The sequence below is a fragment of the Mobula birostris genome, chromosome 15, assembly GCF_030028105.1.
Source record: "Mobula birostris isolate sMobBir1 chromosome 15, sMobBir1.hap1, whole genome shotgun sequence".
NCBI classification, from domain to species: Eukaryota; Metazoa; Chordata; class Chondrichthyes; order Myliobatiformes; family Myliobatidae; genus Mobula; species Mobula birostris.
This window is the reverse complement of record NC_092384.1, coordinates 64,402,754-64,417,248: the sequence shown is the minus strand read 5'-3', so window position 1 is coordinate 64,417,248 and position 14,495 is coordinate 64,402,754. Positions and strand designations below refer to the sequence as shown.

Sequence of the window (14,495 nt, the reverse complement as noted above, 5' to 3'; positions counted from 1 at the left end):
TGATAGTCTACCTTGCTGTTCACTACACCACCAGTCTTGGTGTCATCTGCAAATTTGCTGACCTGGTTTACCTCATTATCTTCCAGATTGTTGATATAGATGAAAAACAACAGCGGACCCAGCTCTGATCCCTGCATCACAGCAGCAGTCACAGGTCTCTATTCAGAAAAGCAATCCTCTGCTACCACTCCTTGGCTTCTCCCAATTTACTACCTCATCCTGAATGTCAAGTGACTGAATTTTCTTGACCAATCTCCCATGTGAGACCTTGTCAAAGGCTTCACTAAAGTCCATGTAGACAGCATCCACTGTCTTGTCTTCATCAATTTCAAAGTTCAAAGTACATTTATCGTCAAATATACAACCATGAGATTTGTCTCGTTACGGACGGCCACAAAACAAAGAAACCCAATAGAGCCCATTAAAAAATAGAAAGCTGTCAAATGTGCAGAAAAAAAACCAAAATCATGCAAACAATAAAACTAAGCAAATAGCATTGTAACTGAAGTTCATGAAAGTGAGTCCACAGCTATGAAGCCAGTTGCAGCCGAACCAGGAGCTCATTAGTTGTAGGCCACAGCCTCAGTTCACAGTGGCACTCACCTCTTAGTAACTTCCTTGAAAAACTCTGTAAGATTGGTTAGACTTGGCCTACCATGCACAAAGCCATATTGACTATTCCTAATCAGTCCCTTTCTATCCAAATACTTATATATTCAGTCCCTGAGAATACCTTTCAATAATCTTCCCAGTACTGATGTCAGGGTTACTGGTCTATAATTTCCTTGCTTATTCTTAAAGCCTTTTTAAAACAATGGAACAACGTTAGCTATCTGCCAATCCTCCAGCACCTCACCTGTGGCTGAGGACGTTTTAAATATCTCTGCTGGGGCCCTGTCAATTTCTGCACTAATCTCCCACAAGGTCCGAGGGGACACATTGTCAGGCCCCGGGGATTTATCCATTGTGATTTGCCTCAAGAGAGCAACCACCTCCACCTCTGTGATCTGTATAGAGTCCATGACCTCGCTACTTCAGTGCATCACATCTATAGATTCTGAGTTCATCTCCTGAGTAAATACAGATGTAAAAAATCCATTTAAGATCTCCTTCATCTCTTTAAAATCCACACATAGATAACCACTCTGACCTCCCTGAGAACAAATTTTCACCCTTGCTATATTTTTGCTCTTAGTGTATCTGTAGAAGCCCTCCTCCTTGCCTGCTAAAACAACCTCATGATTCCCTTTAGTCCTCCTCATTTCCCTGAGTTCTCTTGCATTTTCTTATACTGAGGTACATCATTTGTTCCTGCCTCACTATCTCTCGAAAACTAAGGCTCCCTAAACCTGTTATCCTTGCCTTTTATTCTGACAGGAACATACAAACTTTGTACTCTGAAAATTTCACTTTTGAAGGCCTCCCACTTACCAAGTACAGCTTTGCCAGAGAACAATCTGTCCCAATTCACACTTGCCAGGTACTTTCTGATACCATCAAAATTGGCCTTTCTTCAAATTAGAATCTCAACCTGAGAACCAGACCTATGCTTTTCCATAATTACCTTGTAACTAATGGCATTGTGATCACTAGATGCAAAGTGTTCCCTACCCAAACTTCTGTCACCTGCCCTGTCTCATTTGCTAACAGGAGATCTAGTATTGCACTCTCTCTAGCTGCACTTCTGTGTACTGAATAAGGAAACTTTCCTCGATAAATTTGATAAAGATTCTTTCCCATCTAGCTCCTTTACAGTATGGAGTCCTAGTCAATATGTGGAAAGTTAAAATCACCTACTATTCCAACTTTTTGTTTCTTGCAATAGTCTGCAATGCTTCTAATTTGCTCCTTTAAATCCCATGGATGTTGGGTGGTCTATAATATAATCCCAATAATATCATACCTTTTTTATTCTTCAGTCCTAACCCGTAAAACCTCTCTAGATGAACTCCCCAGTCTGTCCTGTCTGAGCACTGCCATGACATTTTCTCTGACTAGTAATGCCATCCCTCACCTTTTAATCCTTCCCGCTTTACCATGTCTGAAACAATGGAACCCCAGACACTGAGCTGCTGGTCCTGCTCCTCTTGCAACTAAGTCTCACTAATGGCTACAATATTGTAATTTCACCTGCTGATCCATGCTCTAAATTCATCTGTCTTTCCTACAATACTCCTTTGTTTGAAATATACACAGCTCAGAACATTAGTCCCGCCATGCTTAACCTTTTGATTCCTGACTTTGTTTGTAGGCTTGACAACATCTTTCCCCACAATCCCTCCACTATCTGTTTTGACACTCTGGTTTCCATCCCCCTGAGATACTAGTCCCCCTTCAGTCCAGGTGCAAACTGTGCTTTCTGTGCAGGTCCCACCTTCCCTGGAAGAGAGCCCAGTGGTCTAAAAATCTGAAGCCCTTCCTCCTACACCAACTCCTTAGCCATGTATTTAACTGTATAATCTTCCTATTTCTGGCCTCACTAGCACATCGCACAGATAACAATCCTGAAATCACAACCCTGGAGGTACTGTCCTTTAACTTCCTGAACTCACTTTGCTGGGCCTTGTCACCCCTCCTACCTAAGTTATTGGTCCCAACGTGGACCACAAACTCTGGCTGCTCCCCCACCCACTTAATAATCCTTCAGACTCGATCTGTGACGTCCCTGACCCTGAAACCCGGGAGGAAACATACCATCCAGGAATCTTGTCCCATCCACAGAACTCCTTTCTGTTCCCCTGTCACTACAACTTGCTTTCTCCCCCTTTACTTTGTGAGCCACAGAGAGAGACTCGGTGCCAGAGACCTGACTGATGCTGCTTTCCTCTGCTAGGTCAACCCCCTCCAACAGTGCCTGTTGTAGAAAGGTACTGACACAGGGGTACTCTGCACTGGCTGTCTATCCCCCTTCCCACTCCTGACGATGGTCACCCAGTTACATGTGTCCTGGACCTTGGGTGTAACTACCTCCCTGTGTGCCATGCCCATCTACCCCTCAACCTCTTGAGTGATCTGGAGCTCACCCAGTTCCAGCTCCAGCTCCTTAACACGATCTGTTAGAAGCTGCAGCTGTTTGCACTTCTTGCAGAAGTAGTCATCAGGGACACGAGACGTCTCCTTGACTTCCCACATCCAGCAAGAGGAGCATTTCACTATCCTGCCTGGCATCCCCACTACTCTAAATGTACAATAAGAAAGAAAGAAAGAATAAATAATGAAATAAATCTACCTACTATAAATATACACAGCTCAGAACGTTAGTCCCATCATGCTCAACCTTTTGATTCCTGACTTTGTTTGTAGGTTTGACAACATCTTTCCCCACAATTCCTCCACTATCTGTTTTGGCACTCTGGTGCATGTGCTAGTGAGGCCAGAAATAGGAAGATTATACAGTTAAATACATGGCTAAGGAGTTGGTGTAGGAGGAAGGGCTTCAGATTTTTAGACCACTGGGCTCTCTTCCAGGGAAGGTGGGACCTGCACGGAAGGCACAGTTTGCACCAGGACTGAAGAGGGACTAATATCTCAGGGGGATGGAAACCAGATGGAAAGCTAATGGCATGCTGGTCTTCATAACAAGGGGAGTCGAGTATAGGAACAAAGAGGTCCTTCTGCAGTTGTACAGGGCCCTGGTGAGACCACACCTGGAATATTGTGTACAGTTTTGGTCTCCAAATTTGAGGAAGGACATTCTAGCTATTGAGGGAGTGCAGTGTAGGTTCACGAGGTTAATTCCCGGGATGGCAGGACTGTCATATGTTGAAAGATTGGAGCGACTGGGGTTGTATACACTGGGATTTAGAAGGATGAGAAGGGATCTGATTGAAACATATAAGATTATTAAGGGATTGAACACATTAAAGGCAGAAAACATGTTCCCGATGTTGGGGGAGTCCAGAACCAGAGGCCACAGTTTAAGAATAAGGGGTAGACCATTTAGAACAGAGTTGAGGAAAAACTTTTTCACACAGAGGGTTGTGGTTCTGTGGAATGCTCTGCCTCAGAAGGCAGTGGAGGCCAATTCTCTGGATTCTTTCAAAAAAGAGTTAGATAGAGTTCTTAAAGATAGTGGAGTGAAGAGAAATGGGGAGAAGGCAGAAAAAGGGTACTGATTGTGGATGATCAGCTATGATCCCAGTGAATGGTGGTGCTGGCTCGAAGGGCTGAATGGCCTACTCCTGCACCTATTGTATATTGTCTACCTCCTATGGCTCTCTTCAAAAATCCTCTTTGCACTCTTTCCACCTGACTGATGTCTTTGCTGTAACAGGATAACAAACTCTGCATAATCCTTTTGCCCTTAATATACTTATAGAACATCTTTGGATTAACAAGCACTCTGCCTGAACAACTCAGCAAGTCCCTTCTCCAGCCTTGTATCCCTTTTGCCAATCAACTTTCCAGCTCTTAGCTCCATCTCTCCCCCTCCTGTCTTCTCCTATCATTTCAGATCTCCCCCTCACCCTCCTACTTCCAAATCTCTTACTACCTCTTCTTTCAGTTAGTCCTGACGAAGGGTCTCGGCCCAAAATGCCGACTGTACCTCTTCCTAGAGGTGCTGCCTGGCCTGCTGCATTCACCAGCATTTTTTTTTGTGTGTGTTACTTGATTTTCCAGCATCTGCAAATTTCCTCGTGTTTGTGTTTTTAACCTCAGCAAGTCATTCAGCATCCGTGAGATAGTGAGAAAAAAAATTCCTGATTTCAAAGTTTCATCCCAAAACAGTGACTACTTTTTTCTTCTCACAGATGCTGTGCGACTTGCTGAGTTCCTTCAGCAGATCATTTGTTGCTCCAGATTCCAGCATCTGCAATCCCTTGTGTTTTTGGATTAACCTTAGTCCTGTCAACCAATGATATTTTGTGGCCCCCTCCTTGCCTTTCAAGTTTCTTAATTATGCTCCACCCTACACATTTTGCACTTCTGATAGACCTTGTTCGTCTTCAGTTCCGTATACCTGTCAAATATTTGATGTGATGAGGTATGATAGCGATACGGAGATTGAATTACTAGATTGGTAACTCAGAGATGTGGGCTGACAAGGTAAATACGAGAGTTTAAATCTCAGCATGGAAGTTGTGTAATTCAGGTTTGTTAGTTAAATAAGCTGAAATTTGAAAACTAAACTTGACCTTGTAACCATAAAATGAATGTGCTTCAGTAATATTTTTCAGGGTAGGAAATCTGCAAATTTTATCTTGGATGTAGAGTGGTTGACTCTCCAGTACCCACAGAAATGGCCTGTCAATCCATTCAGTGGTATCTTTATAGCAGCATTTCAAGAGGGAATTTCGCTGGCAACTTCATAAAGCCAGTTTCAGAATGAGCAACATAAGGTGGCCTCACAAGGGATGCCACATCCTTGAAAATGTGTTAAGGAAAAAAAAGATTGTCATAAAGAGTTAAATTTTTTCATGGTTACCAAATGAATTTCAGGAAAAACAGCAGGAGGGGTAAACTCCAGTGGAAATTCCCATATAGAATCTTGTAAGTAAACATCCACTGAAACATTCCTGTAGCATTCATGGATTTGTACTCTGGTATGAATGCACGCTTGTTAAATGAAAACTCAGTCAAAAAGAATGAAGGACCTCTATTTATACACAACCTTTTACAACCTTTAGAATGCTTTATGGCCTTTTCTGAAATGTACTTGCAGATATCAGTGCAATCACTTGACAGCACCAGTGATCACCGATCGCGGTTCATTTCCCACCGCCGTCTGTAAGGAGTTTGTACATTCTCTCCGTGACCACGTGGATTTCCTCCGCGTGCTCCGATTTCCTCCCATACCCAATGGCGTAAAGTATTCTGACCTTATCTTCATTTTATTTTCACCTACCCATGTTACTGGGCTGATTTGGAAACTCTTCATCACATTGAACAGTATAGCCAGAACAGACTGGTTACTTTTTTTTTCTAGTCTTTAAGATATTCATTAAGCCACACTAAAAATTCTTCCTTTGCAAACAGAACAGTTTTCCTTTTGTTTTAAGTGAAAGCTAGAATTCCTGAAGTTAAAATCATTGTTTGCTTTTGTACTCATCAAAGATCAGCAATATCAGACCATAAGACATAGAAGCAGAGTTAGGCCACTTGGCCCGTTTTGTCTGAACCGCCATTCCATCATGGCTGATTTATTATCCCTCTCAACCCCACTCTCCTGCCTTCTCCCCATAACCTTTGACACCCTTACTAGTCAGGAACCTATCAATCTCAGCTTTAAATATAGTCAGTGACTTGGCTCCACAGTTGTTTGTGGCAATGAATTCCACACACCCACCACCCTCTGGCTAAAGAAATTCCTCCTTATTTCTGTTGTAAAGGGACATTCTTGTATTCTGAGACTGTGCCCTCTGGTTCTGTACTCTTTCTAGACAATGGTCTGATTCACTTTTGTTGTCAGAATTTGCTTTGGTTGTTGACAAATTTAACCCTCTGCCTACTGAGTTCCTCTAGCACCCCTTGTTTTACACCTTATTTCCTACTTCTTCCTTGGCAGTTGTTCCAGACTGAGGAAAACTTGCTTCCACTATAGTTGGGTAGGGTTGAGGCCAGTGTGGAACTTAAGAAAGAACATGTCTGATGGGGCACGTGGGTCGATAGCTTGTGGTTCCCAGGAGTCTGAACCAGAATTAAGTTTAATATCACCGGCATATGGCATGAAATGTTCTGTTATGCGGCAACACTGCATTGTAATAACATGATAATAAAACTGTAAACTACAGTAAGTATATATAGTATAAAATTTTAAATTAAATAAGTCATGCACAAACAGAAAAAAGTAGTGAGGTAGTGTTTACCAATCGACTTCCCATCTCTTTATTTCACCCCTCCCCCTCCCATTTTCTCTTATCACCTGCCGCCTTGTACTTCTTCCTCCCCTCCCTCCCCCGCCCCCAACCTTCTTACTCTGATTTCTCATCCTTTCCCTCCAGTCCTGACGAAGGGTCTCGGCTGAAAACGTCGACAGTTTACTCTTTTCGTGTTGTGTTGCTTGGATTTCCAGCATCTGCAGATTTTCTCTTGTTGGTGAGGTACTGGGTTCAATATCCATTCAGAAATCTGATGGCAGAGGGGAAGAATCTGTTCCTGAATTGTAGAGTGTGTGCCTTCAGGCTCCAGTACCTCCTCCTTGACGGTAGCAATGAGAAGAGGGCATGTCCTGGGTGATGGGGGTGCTTAATGATGGATGCCGTCTTTTTGAGGTACTGCTCCTTGAAGGTGGAATGATGCATTTTTTTCAAGGAAGTTTTGAGTGCATTGTTTAATCTTTCCCTCTGACAATGTTCGGAATAATGTTTGTTTTGAAGTCTGGTATGAAAGATTGGTGGCATGGTTATGGAGAAGTTAGTGCTGCTTTCCCACAGCTGTAAGGACACAGGTTCAATCCTGGCTGTTGAAGAGTGCAGAGTGAAGTCCTGCTGGGAACTCCCTCTTCCTCCCATGCAACAAATGCATACATTGGCTCCAGAGAAGTGGCAAGAAGAATTAAAAGGAAGTTAATGGGGTATATGGATGAAAAGGACTCTTAAGTGTATTATGGGAGTGAAAGTTCTCAGGAGGAGAATTGACCTGCTGGACTAAAAGGCTTCCTCATGTGTCACAATGAATAAGTATTGTTGGGTCCAGGTGCCAATAACAGGCCAACAATATTCAACAATAATCAATTTTTCTGAGCTGGATTGAAGCAGAACTCCGTTGAATTCGTGTTTCATATTGTGGCTATCTCTCACTTTGCTTTGTGGCTGCTTGTGTGACTTGGATTTTTTGCATGTGGGGGGGTGGGTTGATGTTTTTCGTTGAAAGTGTCCCATGGTTTTCCTTGTTTCATGTCTGTCTGTGGGAAAGACGAATCTCGGGGTTCTATACTGCATTCGTCCTTTGATAATTAATGTTCAATGAACCTTTGAATCGTTTCCTGTCATTTAACCAGGTATACAACAGCCAGCAGGAAATTTGCAAGAAATCTGTGGTTGGTGGGGGATTCTGATTCTGAATCTGATTCAAGTCCTTGAAATGTCTGATTCAATGTTTGTGAGAGCACCCTAGTGAACATTCCTGGAATGCAGAAATGACCAGGACAGGAAGTTCTGTGCATGCTTGGGCTTGTGGAGTGGCAGAAAGCCTCTGATATATCTGTCTAAAGGAGGAGAACAACATTTAACTGTTTATCTCCGCCTGTGTCATCTTGTTTCAGTATCGGAGATGGCTTCGGGCAGAATATGGTGAGAATCGATTTAACGACAAGCAGGAGATTGGGAAGATGGTGTCACAGTACAACGAGAAGCAGAGGCAACGGCACCCGAGATACGGGGAGCAACAAGGCACTGACCAGTCAGCAAACGTCTATCCTCTCCCTTACAAAGCCTATGGCAGTAGCAGCCATGACTGGGTGAACAGATAATGGGGATCAGTGCCAGACTGCCGTATGTCATCTTATTCATTGTAAATTAGCAGGAATATATGTAGAATAGAAGCCTGTGGTGCAATATTATACAAGAGTATTATGTGTACACACAGAATTCTTTTTTTGTTTACCACTGACAGTTTTCCTTAGCAACATTGAGAGAGTTGTGCCTTTTCTTAAATCAAGTGCCTAACTAAGATTTGAGTTCAGTTGGATTAGGCCAGCTCCTTTTCTTTGTTCAGAACCAATGTTTGCTGTGATATCTATGGGCTAATTCCTGTTGGCCTGGAATCTAACAATGGATGATATTGCCACTTTTACACAGAGACTTTGACAGTGTTTTAAAATGCAAACATTTTATTCCCTATGCAGGTCAGCAGTTGTATTTTCTTTCATCTCTGCCAAACAGATTTTAAAAATGTGTAAAATAAAATTCAAAATTTGGTCTGTTGTTTTTGTACATTTTCTTAAAAATGCCATGGTTTCTGTCTTATTGACCACACATCATTTTCCCTACTCCAACATTACAAGTGTTTTCATTAGAGTCTATAAGAACAAAATACACAGCAGAGAATTCGACTACTTGGCCCATCGAGTCCATTCTGCACTGCTCGAGTCACAGAGAGATACAGCACAGAAACAGGCCCTTCAGCCCATCTAGTCAGTGCTAGAACCATTAATCTGTCTAGTCTCATTGACCTGCTCCCAGACCATAGTCCTTCATACCCATGTACCCATCCAAATTTCTCTCAAATGTTGAAATCAAACCCAGATCTACCACTTCTGCTGGCAGCTTGTTTCACACTCTCACCACGCTCTGAGTGAAGGAATTCCACCTCCTCCCGTGTTCCCCATTAACATTTCACCTTTCACCCTTAATCCATGACCTCTTGTTCCAATCTTAACCAACCTCAGTGAAAAAAAAATTTGTATTGATAGGGTAAATGTCCGCTTGCATTTACCCTATCTATACTGCTCATGTATACCTCTATCAAATCCCCCTTTATTCTTCTTCCTTCTAGGGAATAAAGTTGTTGTGGATCTGGTGCTAACTGATGGCTAGACTCAGGAAATCATGCCCCTTCCATCCATAATCAGACAAGTCACTCACCATGGCCATTTCCCATTGGTCCTCTGTATAAATGGTATTTAGTTGTTAACCACAGGCTAATCATTAACAGGTGTAATACGCCATATATTATGGGAGAAATTGTAAAGATGACATGTTGATATTGTTGCATAACAGCCAAGGGCTGTACTCCCTCATTGCTGGAGAAATTAGATTGAAAGCTAAATTCTATCATTCTGGGAGGTTTTTTGTTCTGATAAATGAGGCAGAATGGCTGCACAGTGGTTAGCGCAGTGAATCAGTTCCCAGCGCTGTCGGTATGTTCTCCCGTGACCATGTAAGTTTCCTCTGGCTGCTTTAGTTTCCTCTCACATTCCGAAGACATATGGGTTAGGGTTCGTAAGTTGTGGGCATGCTGTGTTGGCACCAGAAGAGTGGCAACACTCATGAGCTGCCCCCAGCACATCCTCAGACTGCATTGCTCATTGATGCAAATGATACATTTCAATGTACATGTGAAAAATAAAACTAATCTTTATGTGTGCGTGTAAAATCACAGTACTGTGCAAGTCTTAGGCATGCACAGCTAGGGTGCCTAAGACTTTTGCACACTACTGTATCTGTCAAACGAGAAAATCTGCAAATACTGGAAATCTGAGCAGCACACACACAAAATACTGGAGGAGCTCGGCAGGTCAGGCAGCATCTACGGAAAAAAAGTACAGTGGAAGTTTTGGGCCGAAACCCTTCGGCAGGAAACCCTTTGTCAATATGGAGTGGAGAGCCAGTTTGTAAATCTGGCGGGAACAAAGAATGTTGGGAATGGTGAGGCTGGAGTGCCTTGGAAAGAGTGTGACACAGGTGGCATAGAAGTGCTGGGGCGGGAGGTGCCATGGGTATATATTCACCCAGCCCTGAGACACATGTGGGCAAGTGGCCAAGTAGTTAATGCATTAGACTAGCTACCTGAAGGTCGTGAGTTCGAGCCCCAGCTGAGGGAACGTGTTGTGTCCTTGAGCAAGGCACTTAATCACACATTGCTCTGCGATGACACTGGTGCCAAGCTGTATGGGTCCTAATGCCCTTCCCTTGGACAACACTGGTGTCGTGGAGAGGGGAGACTTGCGGCATGGGCAACTGCTGGTCTTCCATACAACCTTGCCCAGGCCTGCGCCCTGGAGAGTGAAGACTTTCCAGGCGCAGATCCATGGTCTCGCAAGGCTAACAGATGCCTGAGACAGCAGGCAAGGTCATTTGATTCCAAACAATTGGTTAACTGATCATTACAGAATGTGTCTCTGGTGCTTCCTACTCCCTCCTCTCTGCTTTCCCCTTTCCTCACCAATGATACCCCTCCCACTCTGTCCACAATAGAGACCCGTATCAGAACCTGATAAACCTGATTATCATCACTTACATATGTCATGAAATTTGCATTTTTTTTGTAGCAGCAGTACAGTGCAATACATAAAATGACTACAGTACCACCCAAAAGACTTAGGCAGCCTAGCTAACTATATATGCCCCCGAGACTTTTGCCCAGTACTGTATGACTTGCTCAGATTGAGAAAGTGGGGTTTGAAATTCCTTAACTGAATGGTTAAAATCTAAAGGGCATATTTGTAAAATGGTTGTAGGGAAGATCCGGAAAGTATTTTTCATTCAGTGACTAGAGTCTCTGAAGCTCTCCGACTGAAAGGAGTCAGAAATCTTTACCACATTAAACAAGTGCCTGGTGTGTTCAAAGAGCTGCGATGTGCAAGGCTGCAGATAGCGTGCTGGAAAGTGAGATTAGGTTAGGTAGCTTTAACGGAATAGGAATGACCTGCTTTCGTATTTCACCAAGTCTATGAACTTTAGTCAAGATGAGTATTTTATTATCTTTATAGTGCCTCACGGGATTTCTGCCGCATACGTTGATATGATAATGGACAAGAGGATTATATTAGCAATGGAATAGAGCCATTAGAGATTCAAAGAGGCGATGTTTTCACACTTTAGGAAACTAGAGTGGATCTGCATTAATCAATACAACTGTTGGTGCTTTTAAACAGCCCATTACTAAGACAACATAACTTTGAAATCTTCTCATTTAGCTTCCCGTGCTAATTTCATTAGACAAGATTTTATCTGCCTCATTTGCGTTTCTAGGCATAGCTGTGCAGCTTCTACATTATGACAAATTTTGTTAGAGTCACATAGCATCAGCTTAGCTCAAATGAGTATATCGTGAGTTATTTTGAGGGTATTGTGGTCAGCATGGATGGAAGTTGGAGACAGTGCATCTGATGGATCTAGAGAAGTGGTATCATCATATTGGAAAGTAAAAGTATCTGGTCAGATCTTCCTTCTCCATGCATGGTCATAGTGTTGGAGTGACAATATCCGCTACGATAACTTACTGCTTCTCACTGCACAGGGACTTTCCTACCTTTTATTCTATTTTCTACAAAACTCCAGTTTATCTGCCCCGAACCACCGCTTGGCAAGTAATTCAATCTAATGCGCAACTATTGCCATTCTCAGAGGTATTGGTCTTGTTTCCTCATTTTCAACTTTGCATTGAAAAATTAACCATCAGGGACATGAGGCTAAATGAGTTCCTGATGTAAAGACATTATGAGGCAGGTGTCTGACTCTGATTACATTCACAATCTGGTGTGCACAAAATTAAAACATTGAACAGTACGGAACATACATGCCCTTTGGCCCATGATGTTGCACTGATGTTTTAAGATTGTCGTAAAATCAGTTGAACCATTCTCTCCTACATAGCCCTCCTTTTTTCTATCATCCATGTGTCTTTCTAAGAGTTTCTTAAATATCCTAAACGTATCTGCTCCACCACCACCCCTGGCAGGGCATTCAACACACCCTCCACTCTCTGTGTAAAAGAACTTACCCCTGACATCTCCCCTGTACATTCCAAAAATCACCTTAAGATTATATCCCCTTACATTAGCTATTTTCGCCCTGGGAAAGAGTATCTGCCTATCCACTTGACCTTTGCCTCTTTTCATCTTCTACACCTCTATCAAGTCACCAATCATATTGTACTTCACATCCAAATTTCAGCTGTACTGAAGTCAAATGAACTGAAGTTCAGGAGTGGATATAACACACAGACTGCCGTGCAATTAGCACGTGTAATTGAGAATACATTTGAATCAGATCCTGTGTTCCCATCACAATCACGAGGAGATTCGCAGATGCTGGAAATCTGAGCAACACACACAAAATGCTGGAGGAACTCAGCAGGCCAGGTAGCATCTGTAGAAGAAAGTGCAGTCGACATTCTGGACTGAAATCCTTTGCTATTTTGTGTGTGTTACCTGTGTTGCCATCAGTAGTAGGGTTTATGATGAAAAAATTTAAAATACTTGATTTGAAAATAAACAATAAAGTGCCCCTGCATATTGCAATGTGCTGATTGGTCACCCAATGAGCTCGAGTTTTCAAACTGAAACACCAACTCTGTTTCTTCCTCTACAGATGCTGCTTCATTTGCTGTGTATTTCTGGTATCTGTTTCTATTTAAGAGACTACACTCAGTAACTTGAGCCATATCTTGCTCAAAACAGAAATGATGATTATAGTGACATAAAGAGTTCACTGTTGAGCCTTGCAATGCGGTGATTCTAAAATCTGGCATAAACTGCGGGGGATTTGCAGAACTGGCAAAGGAAAGAGAATCTGTTTAATGTTCACCAAAAGTTTGTTAAATTCTGGTTCAAACTCACCCAAAAAAGCACGGGCTCAGTTACTTGAAGAAAAGCAGACCACGATCACTAACAGGTTGAACGTTCCTCTGCCAAAGTTGGAAAGGAAGCCAAATTTCAGAGTTGAAATGAGTAGATACAAACTATCGCAATACAGGCAGTATTTGCATTGCTGAATCCATATCAATTTTTTCCTTTGAGAGGCTGCAGTGATAGAACTGGTCCAAATAATCACCTCCTGTCCATGACACACTTGACAAATGCACACTCAATATCTTAAGAAGATGAAAAGAGGCATAGGTCAAGTAGATATCTTCTTCAGACTGCTGATTTTTCCATGAACCCATGAACGCTACCTTGCTATTCCTCTTTTACTCTACTTATTTATTAATTTCATTTCTTATTGTAACTCATAGGAATTTTTTTAATAACGAGTTTCTGCAGGTTCTGGAAATCTTGAGCAACACACACTGGAGGAACTGAGTAACTCCCTACGCGACTCCCTTGTCCATTCGTCCCTCCCCACTGATATCCCTCTTGGCATTTATCCTTGCAAGCGGAACAAGTGCTACACCTGCCCCTATACCTCCTCCCTCACTACCATTCTGGGCCCCAAACGGTCCTTCCGGGTGAGGTGACACTTCACTCGTGAGTCTGTTGGGGTCATATACTGTGCCTGGTGCTCCTGATGTGGCTTGCTGTATATTGATGAGACCCAATGTAGATTGGGAGACCGCTTCACTGAGCACCTACGCTCCAACCGCCAGAAGAAGTGGGATCTCCCAATGGCAGCTCATTTTAATTCCACCTCCCATTCCTATTCCGGTATGACAATCCCTGGCCTCCTCTACTGTCGCAATGAGGCCACCCTCAGGTTGGAGGAACAACATCTTATTTTCTATCTGATTAGCCTCCAACCTGATGGCATGAACATCGATTTCTTGAACTTCCGGTGATGTCCATCCTTCACCATTCCCTATCCCCTTATCCCTCTCTCACTTTATCTCCTTGCCAGTCCATCACCTCCCTATGGTGCTCTTCCTCCCTTTCCTTTCTTCCATGGCCTTTTGTCCTCTCCTGTTAGATCCCCCCTTCTCCAGCCCTGTATCTCTTTCACCAGCCAACTTCCCAGCTCTTTACTTCACCCTTCTCCTCCTTCAGATTTCACCCATCACCTTGTGTTTCTCCCACCACGTTTTAAATTTACTCCTCAGCTTTCTTCTCCAGTCCTGCCATAGGGCCTCAGCCTGCTAATGTTGACTGTGCTCTTTTCCATAGATGCTGCCTGGCCTGC

General features: G+C 43.0%; 1 protein-coding gene across 1 annotated transcript in view; it reads left to right on the top strand.

Moving 5' to 3' along the window:
- Nucleotides 1-8,851, top strand: part of dusp22a (dual specificity phosphatase 22a) — a 201,623-nt gene extending 192,772 nt beyond the window's left edge. The window contains exon 8 of the mRNA XM_072279193.1: nt 8,204-8,851. Coding sequence (XP_072135294.1) covers nt 8,204-8,410 — 207 coding nt within the window. The 3' untranslated portion in view covers nt 8,411-8,851. The remainder of the gene's footprint in view (nt 1-8,203) is intronic.
- Nucleotides 8,852-14,495: the final 5,644 nt, after the last annotated feature.